Source organism: Ambystoma mexicanum, chromosome 2p, assembly GCF_040938575.1.
Source record: "Ambystoma mexicanum isolate Mex_15411 chromosome 2p, UKY_AmexF1_1, whole genome shotgun sequence".
Taxonomy (NCBI): Eukaryota; Metazoa; Chordata; class Amphibia; order Caudata; family Ambystomatidae; genus Ambystoma; species Ambystoma mexicanum.
In genome coordinates, this window is record NC_090923.1 from 632,938,528 (window position 1) to 632,958,792 (window position 20,265).

General features: G+C 46.6%; 1 protein-coding gene across 1 annotated transcript in view; it reads left to right on the forward strand.

Annotated features, from left to right (window-relative positions):
* The window catches only part of C2PH3orf62 (chromosome 2p C3orf62 homolog), a 304,369-nt gene that overhangs the window by 124,289 nt on the left and 159,815 nt on the right, over nt 1–20,265 (forward strand). Inside the window, exon 3 of the mRNA XM_069643038.1 lies at nt 16,260–16,351. Within this exon, the coding sequence (XP_069499139.1) occupies nt 16,260–16,351 (92 nt within the window). The remainder of the gene's footprint in view (nt 1–16,259; nt 16,352–20,265) is intronic.

Below are 20,265 nucleotides of genomic sequence, written 5' to 3' on the forward strand. Positions count from 1 at the left end.
GTGACTCCAACAGGATCATTACACATTGTTGTGCCCGATTCCCTGGATCAACCCATGATTCTATGGTCTTGAGGAACTCTACAATACCACGCTACATGGAGCGACACGCAGGGAACAGATCCTGGCTACTCGGTGAGTCTCATTACATGCATGATAATGTGGGGTATGTGATTCGGCAATGACCTGGCAGGAAGGGGGGGGGGGTGGTGTGCGTACGTAGCAATGGCATTCCACATAATCCGTTTATCGTCCACATACAGGTGATGCTGGATATCCACTGAAGAGATGGCTCCTCACACCAGTCCGGAACCCACGGGACCAGCATGAGGAGGACTACAACCATGCCCACTCACGTACCCGTGTAGTCATTGAACAGGCATTCGGCCTACTGAAGACTCGTTTCCGCTGCCTCAGCAGGTCTGGCGGGGCACTCCTGTACCGCCATGAGAAGGTTGCAAAGATGGTGATGGCATGTGTCATGCTCCACAACATGTGCGTACGTAGAAATGTGCCCATGCCCCCTGACGCAGAACTGCAAGCACCTGATGATGGTCATGATGAGGGTGGGGATGTGGCAGCACCTCAAGGAGTCTGCGAGGCACCGGAGGGCCGTGACATTCGTCAGCATCTCATTGATGCATGCTTCTAGCACTCACGCCTGGTGGCTGATACATGGACACGGTACTCGTGGCACTGTGTGTGTCTGGTACATGCACAATATGGACTGTACACCTATGATGGCCTAGTACACAATGATCATTGTCCACACATCACATTGGTTGATCGTGCACTGTTTATGGCATATGTGATATCATATTGAACACCCTATCGACCCGCCACCCAAGTGAGCCCAACACACCCCCTCCACCCTCCTACCTCCCCCCCGAACACCAGTGTCCAAAGATGCTCATTGTCAGTGGGCTGTCGCTATTGCAAGCCCCCTCTGCGGGTATCAGGGGCACCCCTGCCTGTGGAGCGCAGGTTCCTCCCAGATCTACGTTGGGGGCTGCCCTGGACGGAACTTCCAACGGATGATGTCTCTGCCTGCTCACGTCCATGCATGTCCCTAAGTGTTTGTGAGAGCTCAGTGAGCACACGGCGCACTGCGGCAAGTTCGGCACATACGTCTGTGGACGTCGCATGCAGTTCCCCCCTCAGGCTCTCGGTGCTTCTCTCCATTTGGACTCTCAGGCTCTCGGTGCCACTCTCCATTTGGACTCTCAGGCTCTCGGTGCTAGTCTCCATTTGGACTCTCAGGCTCTCGGTGCTACTCTCCATTTGTGCCCTTAGTGTCTCTGTACTTCTCACCATTTCTGCCCTAAGTGTCTCAGTTGATGTTTCTATGTCTGCCTTAGTGCCCCCACATTCATCGGCATGGTCCTTGAGGAGCGTGGCCAGTTGCTGCTGTTGCACGATTAACTGGTCGAGGGACTGTTGCCTCTGCTGGGCCATGGCCATTTGCGGGGGTGTCACAGAGGGGCTGTTGACCTCATGTTGCCTTGCCACAGGGCTTGTGGGGGATGGCCAGTCGTCGTCTTGTGGGTGCCCCTGCGTGGTATCCTCATGTTGTACGGGATGGGACAGACAGGGGGATTGGGACAGGTTATGGATGGATCTGACTTCGACATCCCCGTCTTCTGTGTCGGAGCATGCTGCCATCAATGGGGTGTCACCTATGGTGCTGCTGCCACCAGAGGCAGTGCCTTCTGTGGCATCCGTTGGGGGGACCTGTGGTGGTGGTGTTGTGGGCATGCTGGCTGCTGGGGTGCCTGTTGATGTTCCCTCCTCTGTGCTGCCACCTGATTTGTGCTGCTGCCGTGTCTTGATGCGTGCAGCTGAAGTGGAGGGTCTTTGGCCGTTGGTCTTGGCCCTCATTGCAGGTGTGCTGGTAGGGGTGTCCTGATGCTCGTCGTTTGGATCGGACCCTGTGGTGGAGTAAAGGAGGGCGAGGGTTATTAATGGGTCTGTGGGTATTGGAATGGCATTGTATCACATGCATTGGGGTGGTACCTGAGGGTGATTTGGGTCGGGGCCTTGGAGGTGCTTTCATTTGTGTGTGGAGTGAGGGTGCAGTTGTTTGGCAGCCTGCAGTTAGGGTGTGCCTGCTGCACGTGTAGTGGGTGTTTTAGGGGTTTTTAATTATTTATGTATTTATTGTGAGTTTTAAAGTGCGCTATCAGGCCGATGTGTGTGGACGTTCTCCTGGACATGTGTTTCTGTTGCACTATGTGGACACATGGTACTTCACATGATTGGACATTGTGGATTTAGCATTGTTTTATTTGGCCCACCTACCTGAATCTTCGGATGTCTGCACTCCTTTCTCCATCCCTCCGACTCCCTCTATGCTCTCCATTCCGATGGTGGAGGCACAGATTTCTTCCCAGGGGGTCAACTTGATGGGTGATTCAGGACCTCCCCCGGTGGCTGTGGCAATGTTGCGGTTGGCAGAGAGTATGCTGCGGACGCGTATCCGCAGGTCGTCCCATCGCTTTCGGCATTGCTGTGGGGTGCGGGGTGCGGTCCCCACCGCACTTACCCGCTGTGCCACCAGAGCCCATATGGCCTTCTTGTTTGCAAGTGCCGTCCTGGTCATTTGTGTGCAGAAGACGACGGCAGCATTCTCCTGGAGGGTCTCTGTTAGCACGGTGAGTTCCTCACGGGAGAAGTGGACCTGCCGCTTGCGGTCGCACGCTTTCTTCGCTACTTTTCCCATTTTTCTTGGTTTCGCTAGGGTGGATGACGGGTTGGGGTGTATCTCAGGGTAGTGTTTTTAGTGGTTGTGTGGTTTTAGTGGTTTTATAGGTGTACGGCGGGATGTTTCCCGTTCCGGGCCCATGTTTTTACTTCAGTTTCCGTATATTTACGGTCACCGTACTTTCCGGTAGGCGCACACTGCGGTGTCCGCTGTGATGGGTGGCGGTATTGCACCTAGGGCGCCGTACGGCGGCGGTGTGGGCCGTTTTGGGGTCATTTCCGCCATCGCGGACTTTGCACTTCCGCCATGCCGTGGTGCTCGTGCCCGATGGGTCGGAATGGGCCGCACTTTGCTCCTTCGTGCAATGGCGGAAACGCTATTTACGCTGTGGCGGTCCGGTCAGTCACTTTCCGCCAGGGTCGTAATGAGGGCCAGATACACAAGTGGGACAAGCGGTTCTAAGACACCTGTTTGCTCATGACCCTTCTCACATCCCACCTCCTTCTTCTGGTACTGCTCGCTAATCTATGCACAGCATGTGATCTAAGCAGATTCCACAAGCCTCAGAAGGGATACATTACTCACCATAATCGTATTTCTGATGCTTGTATCTGCTTAGATTCACATGCGACCCACCCTTCCTCCCCTCCGAGAGAAGGCGCATGATTGCTTGTAGTCTTACCTTTCTGTCTATCTGCTTGGATTATCTGTACTCACGCTACTCCTCATGTCAGAAAAAATACAATCTGAGGATCCCAGACGCGTGAGGGATCTTGGGTACAGTGGACGTCACACTAGGGATAGTATTACTGGCACGCCTGTGTCGACGCCCATTTTCGAGTTTCGAAAAACAAACTGTAATACTCCGCAGCTTCCACTAGATGTCGGCCTATGCACAGCATGTGAATCTAAGCAGATACAAGCATCAGAAATACGATTACGGTGAGTAATGTATCCCATATATATATATATATATATATATGTGAATATGTCCTCTCTCCAGATTCTACGAAATGTAATGCTATGCTTTATACTCACCTGTGCCTTATCCTGTAACCAAGTTTTTATGCAATCTTACTTTCCTGTTCTCTGTTGCGCCTTGTTACCTCTGAGCTCTGCGCGCTATAAATAAACAATCAAACAAATAAACAAACAAGCCAAGTGTACTTAGTTTGCCTTGCTCCTGTGATCGAGTCTGGGTTCCCCGGGTTATGGCCTGACAATCTGAGGGTATTTTCCTGTATGTGCTCCCTCAGTTTCTGCTTATACACAGGACAATGCAGAAGTTCCTATCAATGAGACACTTCAAGGTGATTCCGGTGGTTGTGTAGTGGTTAGCAGATTTCAAGAACAGAGCTGCTGTGCCCCCTCTCCTTCTTCCTTAGTCCAGGGATCCTATCTCAGAGGGATGTGATTGTTCATCTATCCACCTAATCTCTACGCTTGGGGGCCTGGTTCGTAAGTGCCTGTCGTTTGGCCATTTGGGTGTATTTGTATTTTATTGACATTTATTGAAAGCTTTAGAAAGATAAAAGGTTAAAAAAAAATAAGCGTTTAGGTGTATAGATAACAGTTCAGCAGAATAAAGTGAGAGGAGAAGGTGTGTTTTGAGACTAGAGTAAAGGAGAGGAACGGATGTACGTAGGGAGGGAGTTCGAGTTTAGGGGCGAGAAGAGAAAAAGAGCGGGACCGTGAAGGGGTACAAGGATGCTTGGGAGAGTTAAGGAGAGATAAATGCTCAGAACGAGAAGGTAGATACAGGAAGATCAGGAAGAAGGATATGGATGGGCTGGGCTGTGATAGTACTTGAAAATAATACAAAGAAAATGGAATTGGGTTAAGGAGGAGAGACCGGGAGGACATCCAGGATTGAATTGCCTGAAGGCAGGAGGAAATACGGATGTGGAGGGAATCGGAGAAGGAAGGACAAGATTAAAATGATCTGGTAGTCCACAAAAAAAAGCCAAGGTAGATTAAAGGACTCAATGTGTGATGGAAGAGGGATGGTGTAGATGGAAAGTAGTTGGGGAGCAAGGGCAGAACTTTGGGGCTCACCATATAGAAGGGGATGAGTAGAAGTACTGCCTGACCATGAAATGGAGTAGGTCAGATCAGAAAGGTAGGGGTGGAACCACTCTAGTGCAGAGCCGGAAAAGCCAAGAGAAGAAAGAGAACACAGAAAATAACTTCAGGGTTTTCCCTTTGCTCTGATGGGCACTGGAATAGCTATTGACTCGTGCCAGATGTATATTTGGCCTTAGAGGTCTACAAGAATTCTGAGACAGTGGTAGCACTTGCAAAAAATGACTTCAGTCCTGTTCCTGAGGATGTGATCTTCCAAGCGTATTGGTGATGAAGGTCAATGGGATAGGAGTACAGTAGTCACTGCAGTGCGTATTTTATACTTTTTACTGCATATTGCGTTTGGGCTGCAGACAGCAAAGCTCAATATGAAGCAATCCCAAAGCCATCAAACTTGTAAGGTAGTTTGTGTTGTCATAGCAAACCTTTCTCTACTGTTAACACATGTCAATTATGACATTGTATGTTCTAAATCTGCCTTTTAATACAATAGTAATCCCTGGAATTCATATTGAAATCTCGAGAGTACTACAATTTTCTGAAATGGTTCCCATCCTATTAACAACAATGAGTTTTTGTCAGTATTTTGAGTGACAAACGATCCTTCCATGTGCTATGATTTAGTAAATATTTAAGCATTTTGTACATCTGAATTATTGAATATCTGAATGTTCCTATGGCTTATTGGAGTAGCAGTACCCTGCTGGCTGTCATCTCCCAATTTAGAAAAGGCAGGACTTGTCCCAGTTAATCTTTGATCCAGCGACCATACTGCACCTTTAAATCTCTTTAAATAATAGCAGACCAGTGGCCACTGGTTCATGAACATAAAGCAATCATGTTATACAGAGAGACTAAATGTTCTCTGCCAGCCAACAGGTTGCTCTGATTACACATCCAGTCCTGTTGTGGTATGCCGCTGACTCTAGAGGTACTGCAAAGAGAATAGGTGACCGCATCCAGACCTGTCCTTTACCCGGCTGTACCACCCGGTTGTACCTCCCATAAGTTAATACAAACACTGACTGCAAGTTAAATACTTCTCAAACATAAACATACTCCCGGACACCTTAACTCACACTACAACACTTTTACCAAGAGTCACTTTTTAATATTGCATTGATGTAAGCCACCTAATATTTAGAGGGCCTGCTGTGAAGAATTGTTCTGTGAGTTAAGGTTTCATTGGCAGTTTGAGGGCGTATGTTTATGCTAGAAACATTTCCTTCACAGTCAGTGTTTGTTTTAACCTTAACATTCGCTTTCCCATCATTTTAACATTTGAAATGTTCCTAGATAGCAAATGTCCTATCCTGAATGCATGCACCTGCGTAAGGGATCTCATTGCTTGGATGATGTGTAGAAAATATTGCAAGTATGTTGAACCCGAGTGTTCCATTGAGTCACTTAGTCTCCGAAAGTCTGGTGCAAGGATGGCACAGTGTGTGGTCTCTTACCTGATGAACACAGCTAAACTGATGATAAATTATAAAGAACCTTTAATACACCCTTGTCTTCATTCCTCAACGGTTACCGTCAGTTTTTCTCGGGTACAACTGTGACCTTCTCTTTAAAATAAAAAAAACTCCACTGATTACCTCTTTTTTATTATTATATACTGTTGTAGTGTGAGTCGTGGTGAAATTTGTAAATCGAGGCAATATATTTGTTTTGAATAATGTTTAATTTGCTGGTAGTGTGTGTCAAATTACATCCACACAAAAATGGAAGTGTGAGCGAAAGTGAAAACACAAAACGTAAATAAAAAAAACGGTAGTGTTTGCCATGTCCACTTTATAGGCGTTAAAGGCACATAGCAAATGAAGAAAGTACACATTGCTACGCTCCGTCAAAGCTTACAACATACAGAAAGTGCTACGTACTGGCAGCCCTTGTCGGAACTATTTGCCTGGCTGTCATATTTGAACCCTTTCTAATATTTGACATGCAAAGGTCACAAATTCTACAATTTTCTGAGTTTGCAAAAATATGCCCTAACTAAAGAAAGCAACATTGGTTGGTGTCCTGCTTCATATGCGACTCTCAGCCTAGTCTTTCCTGGTCGTGACTCTAGTGAGCTATGGTGACTTATTTAATGCTAAAGGAGACTTTATAGTGTTCTGGCGACCTATCTAAAGGTGAGGAATTATTTTGTAGCATAGTGAAAGATATCCATACTGAAGAACTATTATTGTCCTTTAAGTAACTTTTTGAATGGATTGTGTCCGTCCATGTATTCCTCATGTTATGATATCTCCATATCCAGCTTTAGCTGCTTCCGTAAACTTTTCCAGCAGGTGGCACTGTGCGTCGATGCCTGTCGACTCGATGTCCCTCGAGGGCCTCCGTCTCGGTGTCGACGTCATCAATGGCATATAACGCATGCAGCAACCGTTGGCTTCGGTTCAGTTTTTCCTTGAGAGCTATCGCTTTAGAAGATCGGCCCGCTTCGGATCCTTGACAAAAAACCTTTCATTTAGTGAAATGGCATCGTCGTCGGCATCATAAACTCTAAGATCGGGGTCCAAAAATGGTCACGACTGTGGGGTGAAAATGTCCCTTACGGACCCCCACTGGGTGTGTCTCTGGTGCCTAGGATCCACTCTTTTAATATCGGAATGTGGGTCCTGCCTATCAATGACAGCGAAAGGCTTGAAAGAGTGTAAAGTTAGCTGCAGGTAGGTCTCATAAATCCGCTTCGACAACCCTGTCGAAAAAGCGATCCTTCGAGTCGAGAGGTGTCTCTTCTCATTGGAAGAAAGCTAAAAGGTCCCAATCATGCAGTGGCTCACACCACTTATCTTCATTCTCACGGCGGTCAAAGAAAAGGCACCACAGATCGCCGTATTCGTCGCCAAGTTCCTCCCCGGAACCAAATCGGCCTCACTGGCTGAGTGAGAAAGGTTCAGACTAAAAATGCTCAAAGTATTCGAGAATGTGATCTCGCCCCCCTTGAAAAAAGATAAGAGCCATGCCCATGTCGACAACCATGACAAAAAGAAGGCAAGGGCCAAAACCTGTGCGCTCTTGGGCCCGGGTGTCCAGCAGAAAACTTCTCAGGAGCCCTCAGAGGTTCCCTTGAGTAGAAAAAGGACTCCTTTGAAGACAAAATCATCAACGCCATCAGTGCCTAAAGAATCCAAGTCGATGCCTAAAAAAGCCTTGACGCCACAGCCATTGAAGCCCTCTACGACATTGAAGACTTTAACGCCATTGTCGACGCAAATAGCTAAACCCTTGAAGGATGTTGAGAAAACTTTCACCCCACTGGCTAAGCAAGAATTTTTTAAGTCTCTTTCCTCAATTTATGAGGATAATATGATATGATATGGCATTTATAATGTGCCTATACACAAGTGTTTCAAGGCACGAGGCAGCAAGGGAGAGGGAAGGGCCAAGTGTCATTCAGATGCTGCAAGTGCCTGGGAAAGCGGGAAGGAGAAAAGTGTGGGGTCGGAGGGGGGATAGGGACAGTGCAGTACATGGGATTATAGAATAAATTAACATAAGAGAAGTACGGCCAGCTGGTGGCAAGTGCAAGGGTAAGTGCAGACAACAGGTGTCAAGTGCTGGTGGGGGACTGTAGGGATACAGAAAACAGTCTCCAAGTGCGGGGGTTGCCAGGGAGGCAGTGCAGTTGTGCAACTAGCAGCGGAGAGGACCTGGGACCGAGATCAGAGGGTGTCCAGGTAACTAGTGCAGTTTCAGCCACAAGTTTAGCAGAAGAGAGGAGGAGAGAAAGCAGAAGCAAAGAGGAAGGTTTTGAGGTGCTTCCCGAACCGGAGATGGTTCTCCTCAAGTTTCAGCGAGGCAGGGAGGCTGTTCCTGAGGGAGGCCCCAGCTGCAGACAGAGATCTACCACCAACTCGTTGCATTGAGAAGCGACTGACCCTGAGGGAGTTGGAGGCGGATGAGCGAAGAGCTAGAGAAGGAAGATATTTAGGAAGAGAGAATTGAAGGTATTGAGGCCTCAGGCCCCAGAAGGCCTTGTGGACAATGCAGAGGGGTTTGAACTTAATCCTCGCAGCCACTCGGAGCCAGTGCAGAGATTTCAGTCCTGGAGAGATACTATCCCGGGATACTGTCCCGGGAGGATAGAACAGCGGCAGCGTGCACGTCTTGGAAGCAAGACGACACAAAGCAACAACAGGTTCGATCCCCGGGTCCGCGCTTAGAAACCTCTGAGTGTTTAAGCGCGTTATAAATACGTAACTAAGACAAAGAAAAAACACAATTACACAACTAAGAAAAACTAACAATTCCTGTAACAGCGCCTCGATGCCTGCGGGCTGTGTGAGCGCTTTATAAATGTAAAATAAATAAAAAAAATAAAAAATCCCTGGGCTTGAGGCCAAAGACAAGTCTCGCAGTCCTGTTTTGGATGAGTTGCAGAGGGCGGAGAGTAGAAGCAGGCAGATTTAGAAAGAGGCTGTTGCAGTAGTCCAGCCTAGAGAGAATCAGAGCTTTGGAGAGAGTGAGCTTCTGGGGGAAGGAGAGGAAAGGAAGAAATACCTCTGAGGAGGTGCAGCTGGTAGTGTGACTTCTTAGAGACATCAGAGATGTGAGGAGAGAAGGAGAGTGTGGAGTCGAAGATGACCCCGAGGTTTTTAGCCTTGCAGGTGGGAGCAGGAAGAGGGCCACGAGATGCCGGCCAGAGAGTGATAGGGAAGTAGGGATCGGGTGTGCCAATGAGGAGAATCTCGGTCTACTGGCATTAAGGCAGAGATCATTTACGGCACAACACTCCTGGATAGCAAACAAACAGTCAGAGATGAGAGATGGAGAAGAGGTGGCCGAAGGAAGCCTGAAAATGAGCTGAGTGTCGTCCGCAGATCACTGAAAGTGGGGGCAGAGAGCGTCAATGCGGTGGGCAAGAAGTGCCAGGTATTGGATGCTGAGCCATCTTCGTATGAATCACGTCCCTTTGTGTTACAGTATGGGACACAAAATGTTCCAGAGGCCTTAATTTCAGAGGACCTTCATGAAACCCTTCAATCTGCAAGTGTGTTGGACACGTCCCCAGAAATAGAGTTTAACAGACCAGATCCCTCAGACCATTCCAATGGATCTTACAGACAACTGATGTCTAGGCTCATAGAATATCTCGGATGGAAAAGGCCTGCACCACTTTTTGAGCAGGACGACCTGACTGATATTTTAGATAAGGGACCCCAGGAGGACCGTTCCTTTCCATATAGCTCTACAAAGGAGCGTTAATGTCATTTGGGAGATGCTGGAATTCATTTCAGCAGTGAACAAAAAACTGACAAGAAAGTACGGAGCGTCAAGCAGTGACCCTTACTATCTGACAACTCACAAAGGTTTGGTAGTTCAATCTGCCACTTCTACATCCAAGCAAAATGAATACCCAACTACCCCACTGCCCCCCGCGCCCCAGACAGAGATGACAAGCGTTATGATGCTTTGGCTACAAAGGTTTTCTCTGTCGGAAGTATGGCCCTTAAATCAGCAAATGCCACGTGTCCATTGGCCAAGTTCACATTCACCTATTGGGATTGCACACCGTTGGCGGCTGAACATATCCCCGAAAGGGAAGAACGAGATGGCTTCCTAAACATTGTCAAAGATGGGAAAGATGCAATGTGCGAATCCCTCCAGACTGGTCTCGACTCTGCTGACAGTATCAGCAGGGCTAGGATGGCTAGCACTGTAATTAGCAGATTTGCCTGGTTGAGAGTCTGGTTTTGCTGTAGATGTGCAGTCTAGACTTCTTAACATGTCCTTTGATGGCACACATGTATTGGCAGCAAGGCTGACGAGAGCCTGAAGAAGCTGCAGACCTTCAAAGTAGCAGCCAAATCCCTTGGCACAGCAACCAGACAGCCACAAACTCATCCCACTGGCACAGCTTGGTGGGGCAGGTGCTTTCGCTATTACTCCTCAGTTGAAAGAGGGAGAGAACTGTTGAAATGAAAGAGGTCAGAGAAGATTCCCCTGTGGTGGACGGGGAAGAGGTGCTAAAACTGCCCAGGCAACGGTTGCTTTACTCTCAGCCGCTGCATCAGCCGCTTCAAAACATCTGAGGCCTTCCTCCACAAAACCATGGTGGGTGACAGACACTTGCAGCATCTGAAAGAATGCCAAGGTATTACTTCAGATGCATGGGCACTGGAAACAGTTGCCCAGGTTTACTGCCTTCCCTTTCTAAAAAGGCCTCAGGATCATCCACCGGGGAACATCTCTTTCAAAGTTCTAGATCTGCTCCTTATGCAGGAAATGTTGACACTGCTGGATAAAGGTGCTATAGAACTGGTACCTGTAGCGGAGAGGAACAAGGGTTGGTACTCCCCTTACTTTCTAATCCCCAAGAAGGACGCAGGATTGAGACCTATCTTGGACTTGAACAAGTTCCTCAGGAAGGACAAGTTCAAGATGGTTAGCCTTTCTCAGATCCTCAGGCCCTCCAGCTTCAGGACTGGATCATATCATTGGACCTTCAGGATGCTTACTTTCATGTGCCTATTCATCGCAAGCACAGAATGGACCTGAGGCTTGCCATTGGCAGTTCTCATTATCAGTTTTGAGTTCTGCCATTTGCACTGACCTCCGCCCTAAGGGTTTTTGTCATGATCCATGCCCCTGACCTCCTCAGGTATAACAGCCCCCTGGCAGCAATGGGGCTAAAGCCCTTCACACTGGCCCCAAGGGCTTTAGAACTCCATCTCAAACATAAATGGAGTCAGTCATGGCGCCTTTGGCACCAGGCTCATTATCAGGAATAAAGCAATACCCGTTTTGGACCTTAATCCAACATGGAGGCCTATTACACAGCTCAGTTCTTTAGAACCAAGCCATGCAGTATAGTGTTTTGGGTGTGGCTGGGCCTGGAACTAATTGGCATGGAACTACTTTACCTGGGCTATTTAAAACACACCCAAACAGCAGAACATGCTTCGAGTTATTCTGCACTCCTTCAGCGTAATGCACACCGTGTCCAGCTCCTGCTCATCTGCTTCTCCGGCGGCCCGATCCTGAAGCCCTAGATCCGGATTCCATTAATAACCTGGAAGAACAAGAACAGCATTAGCAAGCAAGAACACTTACCTGTGAAGTAGCCAGCCTTGAATCCATCCTGTGCTTCGCTTACCTCACCCATCTCCAGAGTTCGCAGCAACCTACAAAGGTAAAGAAACAAGGACAGCATTAATAACAATTCTTACCTGGGCAAACAGCGAGTCCTGGCAGCATCCTGCACTTCTCTTACCTCGCCCATCTCCGGATTTCACCACAACCTGCAAGGGAGAAGGAACAAGGTCAGCATTAACAAAGCACTTACCTGGGCAAGCCGCGCTTCGATCGCTCATCACTCCGGAACATCACCGCAACCTGTACAAAGAAGAGAAGAGAACAGAGGTAAGCAATTAACACCAATAAACAATGCAGCGCTCCGCGCATCAATAACACACAGTGATCTTCACAATTAGTGCAGCAACTCCGAGATCGCAACCATCCCTGTGAAAACAAAAAGGGACATTGTTAGGGAACAGCATAGTGGAGCAAGACGCCAAGAAGACAGAGAAAACGGAGGGAAAGAAAGAGACAGAATAAAGAAGGAAAAGACATTATAACTCACCTGGAAGACAGCAAGCAGAGTCAGAGTCACAGCCGGTCTGGACCCGACATAAGGGCACACGGACCAGTGAAGCAACTAGGTCCACGGAACGCCCGCACCAACCACGTGCCCTGCACAGAAACGCAGGTCGGAGAGTTCAACGCACAAAAACCTAATGTGAGCAATAACCCCAAGGGAGGGGATTTGGACCAGAGGGAGGTGGGAGTCCAGCCATCACAGAACCAGTATCTTAACCCTCTATTCTCCTGTTATATGTGCTATCCAACATCTGGCACATAACCAAGCAGAGAGGGCACCGGGATAGCGCTTAGACCTCCACCCAGTATCGTGTGGCGCCCCCATGGATACCAGATGAGCGTAACGGTTTTCACCAAGGTGATGGTGGCAGTGAGTCTCAGGAGAGGGGGGATTCACGTCTTCCCCTACCAGGACGATTGGCTGATCAGGACACGTTCTCCAGAACAGGCCCTGGAACATCTCGGCTCACCTGTCACTCCCTTCTCAAACTGGGCTTCTCCCTCAACTTCAAGAAGTCCCACATGATACCACCTCAAAGGCTCCAGTTCATCTGAGCTGTCCTAGATGCTTCCTTGGGAAAAGCCTCGCCACCCGAGGTGAGGGCTCAAGACATTTTGCAGATTGTCACCAAATTCCAGAGTTCCCAGCGTCTTCCGGCCTTTGATTTTTTGAGGTTTGCTCAGCTTCATGGCATCCTGCGTTTTCCTGGTGCCAGAGGCTCGCCAGAGAATGAGATCTCTCCAATGGGCTCTCAGGACTCAATGGTCCCTATTCTCAGGCAGGATGTCAGACCATCTTCAGGTTCCAATCAGAGTACCACAAGACCTTCTGTGGTAGACCTACCAGCAAAACATTCTGAAGGGAGAACCATTTTGGTAACTATTGCCGGAGATAATTGGAGTGACGGATGCCTCACTCACGGGGTGGGAAGCTCACGCCAACGATCTGACAATCAGCGGTTGTTGTTCTCCATCGGAGTCCAAACTACACATCCATCTTTTGGAGCTGAGGGCAGTCAAACTAGCACTGAAGGCCTTCCTGCCCTCTGTATGGGGGAAAGAGCGTCATGTTATGAGGGACAACACAGTGGCCATGTACTACCTCACAAGAGGAGGTGTAGGGTCACTAACACTGTGGAGAGAGGCAATGCAGCTCTGGTTGTGGGCAATTCAAGAAGGAATCTCTTTATCAGCAGTTCACCTAGCTGGAGAGGGGAACACAGCGGCGGACACTCTGAGCAGGCAAAGCACAATCTCCCACAAGTGGGAACTAGCTCAGGAAGTCCTTCAAGCGATCTTCAACCTTTGGGGAACCCCTCAAGTAGATCTGTTTGAGACCATTGGCAACTGGAAGTGCGAACTGTACTGCTCCAGGGAATTTCCCCCAAGAGGAGCTCTAGGAGACACGTTCATGGTGGGCTGGGAGTTTCCACTCCGAAATGCATTTCCTCCAGTCCCTGTCACTCCTCACGTCCTCAGGAGGTTGAGAAAGTTTGGGAAAGCCATGATCCGAATTGCTACGGATTGGGCCAGGAGGCTGTGGTACCCGAACTTTCTAGACATGTCCATCTGCCCTCCAATACGTTTGGTTTGCCACAAAGAGAGGACCTTCTCATGAGAGGAGGGTTGGGTTCTCCATTCAGAGGTCAATGCACTCAACCTTCATACATGGTTTCTGAGATGTTGAGATATAAGGATTGGGACCTCCAAGACAACGTAATGGAGATTTTGCTTTCGGCCAGAAGGCCAGCAACGAAATCCTTATACCGCTGCCCTTGGAAAAAACTCTAGAGTTGGTGCAGGGATACAAATGTGGACCCTTTTACATGCAGTACAACTATGGTGTTATCATTCTTGTTACACCTGGCCAATCTGGGGCTCCAAGGTTGGTACGATTAAAGGGTATCTAGCAGCACCATCTATCTTTCTTTAATATTCCACTGGTTATACAGTTCTTGAAAGGATTGACAAATGTTTTCCTCCGGTCCCTTTTCATGTCCTGGTTTGGGATCTCAACCTAGTTCTGAAATTGCTAATGTGTGCTCCATTCGAGCCTATCCACTCCTGTCCTTTAAGATTGTTAACCTTAAAGACTATCCTCTTAGTGGCTCTTACATCAGCCCATAGGGTGAGTGAGCTTCAAGCGTTGTCCTGCAAGCGTCCATACACAGCCTCCTTTAAGGTGAGAGTGGTCCTTAAGGTTAATCCTACCTTTCTACCAAAAACTATGTCTTGAGTTTAATTTAAGTAAATAAATCATTCTACCTTCTTTCTATCCCCCCACCTCATCCCGGAAAGGAAGAGGAGAGGCTACACAGGCTTGACCCAAAATGTGCACTTAGCTTCTACATTTCCAAAATGTCTAAATTAAGACAAGGCAATCAACATTTTGTTGGTTACACAGGCCATACGTTGGGTATGGCGGTCTCAAAACAAACTTTATCTAGGTGGATCATCCTAGGAATCTCTGAATGCTACAGATTAGCTGGAAAATATCCTCCTGAGGGTCTCAGAGCACATTCGACCAGGGGCATGACTACTTCCTCTAGATCGATCACTGTATGAAGACATACAAAAATATTCAAACACTCAGAAAAATAACTTCCGTCCTTGTAAATATACATGATGATGCTCACAATATTCTAGCACAATGTGAATGTACATCACAGACTTTAATGGAAAATCCAGAGAAAGTTAAACAAGCGCTAATGCGCTCAGATTGGATCAAAAAAAGAGCATTGATTGGTAATTTGAAAAGTAATAAAAATGTTCCCTTCTGTGAGAAATCAAGGGCATATGTGTTGTTATACATCAGAAGGTTTCCGAATTCCAAGTGGCAAAATGAGTTGTTACGATTTTGATTAGGTCTGGTAAAAACTAAAGAGACAGAATGAATCTGGAACAATTCTGAACCCACTATGGGTGTATGTAATCTATGTGGAGAGGGATATCCTCAAGATACGCGCCATATATTGATTTCTTGTTCATCTACCCTAATAATGGGAGAAAAATACTTTTCAGCTCATGTACATGATATCGCGTGGATTTCAACACAAGATTTTTGGAATAGACTATCATCAGGAAAGGGAGTCTCATTGTCCACTGCTTTATTAAAACTACTGAATTAATTAAAATTCATATCTCTTCCTTTATAATACATCAAGAAAATGAAATGAATGGTGCAGATTCCTTTTGCTCTTGTTACCAAGAAAGAAATGTATTGTTGTATGTTTTAATTCATTTTTGGATTAAGTTACTAGGATGTCATTTTATTGTGAATTCTGTTTTTTAGATGATTGTTATGATTTATTTGAATGTACTTAATGAATTGAAAAATGTGTAAAATGATTTGATAAAAAATGGGTAAAGTCAATTTTTGTGACTAAATGCACAATAAAAAAAGAAAAGACTACTTCCTCTGCCTTAGAGAGTGGAGTACCAAGTCAGGATATTTGTGCGGCTGCAACATGGTCCTCAGTCCACACTTTCACCAAGTATTATAGTCTGGAATCTTCCTCAGGCTGGGAAGGTGTTTTTGGGGAGGCAGTGTTTGTACACATGGACCAATAAGGAACTCCTAAATTCTCATTTGAAACTGTACTTTCTGACTCCCTCCTCCAAAGATGGAAATACTGCTTTGGGAGTCTATCATAAGATGAGGAATATGTGGGAGGACACAATCCATTCGAAGAACAAGGGAGGAACATCCAGTTGAAAGAACGTTACCACGGGTAAGTAACTTGTTCTACTTTTATAAATGCCCATCAACCTTTTTATAATTCAGAGTATACTGATGTGTCCACACTATTTGTATTAACAGTTCATAAAGAGAAATAGCAAATGTGATTTTTTAATATTTTTTTTATAGAAAAGACACAGATAAACATTTGAAACCAGATCTGGACAAGCCTCTCAGTAGTTATGGTCAAGAAATTACAAAAGATCTTCTAGACATCATTGGTGAGTAGAACATGTTCTCATCTATCTATTTGTATTTGTACTTTTTATTCATTTTGCTGATAGGGTTGTTGCTTTGAAAAGAAGTGCCAGTCATAGAAAAAATGAGAGGCAGTAGCATTTCTGAATACCCTAACAGAATACCCTAACAGAGGCACTAAAATATGCAGGAGTTGATAGGCTAGATGTCAAGACGGGGGTCAGAGAAACAAAAAGGGAGCAAATGACAATGAAATGGCATACTGGAATATATTATACATTAAGCATTAAGTCAATACTTGCACACTTAAATATTTATATTCACACCCAGTTTGGATGGGTCAGAGAATTATGGGGGAAGGCTAGTAAAGAGGCTACATGTGAGGGACGCAACCTATCGAACGAGCAGGATGAAATTTTGCCTTGTTATTTAGCCATGTTTTAAATACCTCAACCGACTGGGCTGCGTTGATGTAGGGTGGAAGAGCATTCTATTGGTGAGGGGGCAGTAAGGGAAAGGAGTGGAAACCTGAAGCAGCACAGGTGGGGACATGAGACAGAGGGAGTGTTTAGGGCTATGAAGCTGAGAGCCAAAACAGTAGAGTAGGAGGAGCAGAAACTTCAAAAAGGAGTAATTTTACATAGTGAGTCACTGAATTTTTGTGGTACAAGATCTAGGTGGTATGTAGGGGGATGCCTGAGGCAAAGTTGAATATTTTATTGACGGAAACGAAAGGGAAATCCAGGAACGGGATATAGCAGTAGTCAAGTCTGCCAAGAACCAGGGTGAAAATTAGAGTTTTGGCAAATTGGTGGGTGAAGTGCCTGCACATCTTCCTGTTGTTTTGAAGGTTGATCCTGGCCACCTTTACAGTGATGAAATGATGTAGTTTGAGTTCGCTGTTGAAGAGAAATCCAAAGTTACGAGCCTTGAGGGATGGCGGTCATGCGGGCTGTTAGGAGGAAAGGCAATAAGGAATGGGGGAATGGAGTTGGCTTTGGAGAGAGGGAGAAAGATAGCTTATGTTTTTGATTATTTTAGAAATAGACAGCGCAGTACCATCCAGTGTTGGATGGCTGAGGCACAGTTGTGTATGGACTGAGGTATGTGAGTTGAAGGAGGGAAAGAAGAAGATCTGGATATCGCCAGCAACAAGGTGTTATATGATGACGAAAGATTAGATGAGTTTGCCCAGGGAGTAGGTGGGTAGAGTACAGAAGAGCGACTGCTGAACTGATCCTTGAGGGTGGCCATTGGGCAGGGAGTGAGGAAGAACGTATTTAGAATTCCTTGAGATATAGAAAGAACAATCAAAAATATGAGGCTCCCCATTTGAGTATAGTATACTTGACGCTAAGGAAGGGAAGAGTTTGGAATCGAAAGGGGCGATACACAGAGTTGAAGTGGGCAGAGAGAACAAGTTGAGAAAAGGTGAGAGTAGCAAGCTCTAGTGCAAAGGTTTATTACATGAGTGAGAGCTGTCTCAGGGGAGCATCTGGTGCAGAAACCAGAATGGAGAAAGATTGTTAGGCTCCAGGTAATTTAGAGTAGTAGGAAAAAAAGGCAGATGGTTCAGTAGAAAAGGGATTTGTAAGAACAGCAGTATGTTTCTTCAAGATCGTAAAGACCGTGGCCATTTTTTAGCAGGCTGCACTTTTACCTTGGGGTGCAAAAGGGTTAAATGTTGTGCAAGATAAATTGGCTAACCAGAGGATTGGTGTCATCTCAGCGAGGCAGAGAAATGTAATATGCTGGTGAGGGTGGTGTAGGGAAGGAGGGAGCAGAGATAGAATGGAGCACAGTGTATGCAACAAAGTCATCAGCAGAGAGGCAAGAGGCCTTAGTCATGTTAGTGAGGATGGTAATAATGCTAAACTGATGTGACAGAGGTGACTTTCGAGAGCAGCAAATCTGTGAATGTGGGTCCCACTTCGGAGCATCTCCAGAACTTACACCTGGATTGGTACTCTGAGAAATAAAAGCAGGATTCAGGACCTTTGGCAAATGGATGGTGAAGACCCTCCATGGAAACCCTTTCTAAAAGAAAGTAGGTAAATCCTTGGTGGGTATCAGAAGAGGTGCACAGCTACAAGCACAGAACAGGCTCATTTTTATTTTATTTGGGCCGGCTGGATAGTTTAGGGGCTACGCGTGTGTTTTAGAAGCAAGATAACCCAGAGCAACACAGGCTCGAAACGGGGGCCCGCGCTTAGATACCGATTCAGTTATTATGTGTGTTATAAATAAACAATTATAATTGTTATTATCCCGTAGGTGGCACCTGTGTGCACACTACTACAGATGCTGATACAGTCTGGTGAGTGCCATCTTTGAGTAATGGATTGATGTTTTCACAAGTTCGTAATGGTTGCGTTTGTGTACTGGGCAAATCTCAATCCTCTCCATGCATCCCATAGTCTCCACGCTCTCTGGCATTGTGTCCACTCCTTCAAGTGGGAGGAGGGCCACCTATCCGTTGGTTTGGCTGGACGTCTGACCGCAACTCATTGGCAGTTCCAAACACGCCACAGCCAACCCACCATACCAGCCCACAACATCACAATACTGACTGAATTCAGGAAAAGTACTGCAAAGCACCTGACGAACACCCCCACAGCTCGCAAACCTACCATATACAAAGACATCATCTTCCCTATCTCCATTTTTTCCCAAGTGAAGTGCCCACCCCAGATTTCAACATCATTGGCGCATCTCTCACTTCCCAGATGTGCTGAAAATAGGACACATCCGCCCCCTAGCTGAAGAAACCGACACTCGACTTGGATGACTTGACCAACTATTGTCCCATGGCTCATCTACCCTTACTCAGCAAAGTGATTGAGAAGACTGACACTCTACAGTTGCAGGAAAGGATTACTCAGCACAGTCTGCTACAGGACTACCAATCCAGTTTCTGACCACAATGCAGCACAGAAACTGGCACCATCTAAATGATAATTGATTCTCTAAACATCTTGAAGAAAGGGGAACCCTGCTTACTTCTCCTCCTTGACCTCTCAACTGCTCAACTGCCTCTGATATAGCTGACCATGAAGCCTTTCTCAAAGTCCTTGCTATGCCCATAGACATCAATGGAACCGTCTTGCAGTGCTTTGGTTCCTACCTCTCCAACAGAGACCAACACATCTGCATGGCCCCACCAGGACCACCCAGTACCTTGTCGAGTTCCACTCTGTCCCCTGTTATCTTCAAACTATACATGGAACTTGTAGGGAACTCCTTGCAGCAGACACCAACATCAAGATACACCAATACACAGATGACATGCAGCTTTACCTAAAGATCATTTGCACCAATGATAGCCTTCAACTCAAGCACTATCTGGCCCTCATCTGAGCCTGATGTGTGCGTGCCTACCTAATGCTCAGCCTGACAAACAACACATGAATTCTCCTAGGAAACTCCACCAATCATCCGGAGGGCCAGAATTGTCTTATTGATTTGGAGCTTGATGGATTCACCTCTCACCTTGTGCTAAATCTCTCGGCTTTACAAAACACACTTTGCCAGAAAGACCCAAGCAGCATAGTATCAGCTTGCACTCCACTGCAAAGTTAAGCCTTTCATCCTTGATTCGAGTTTTTAGAACAGTTGACCAGCACGCTTATATACTGCAGCACGTCCCATCAGAATATTCAACAGTGCCGCCTCTAAGATGCACTGGCTTCCACTTCAAGCATGCTCTAGAGACGGCCTTCTTCCTTGCCAACAGGGACCAAGTCTTGCGCGTGGACCAGAACCATGTGAAATTCCACTCTGTTCCTTGTTATCTTCAACTTCTACATGGACCCTGTGGGGAACTCCTCGTCAACACCAACATCAAGATACAACAATGCACAGATGACATGCAGCTTTAGCTAAAGATCATTTTCATAATTGAATTTGTTCAATTCAAGTACGATCTGTTCCTCATCCA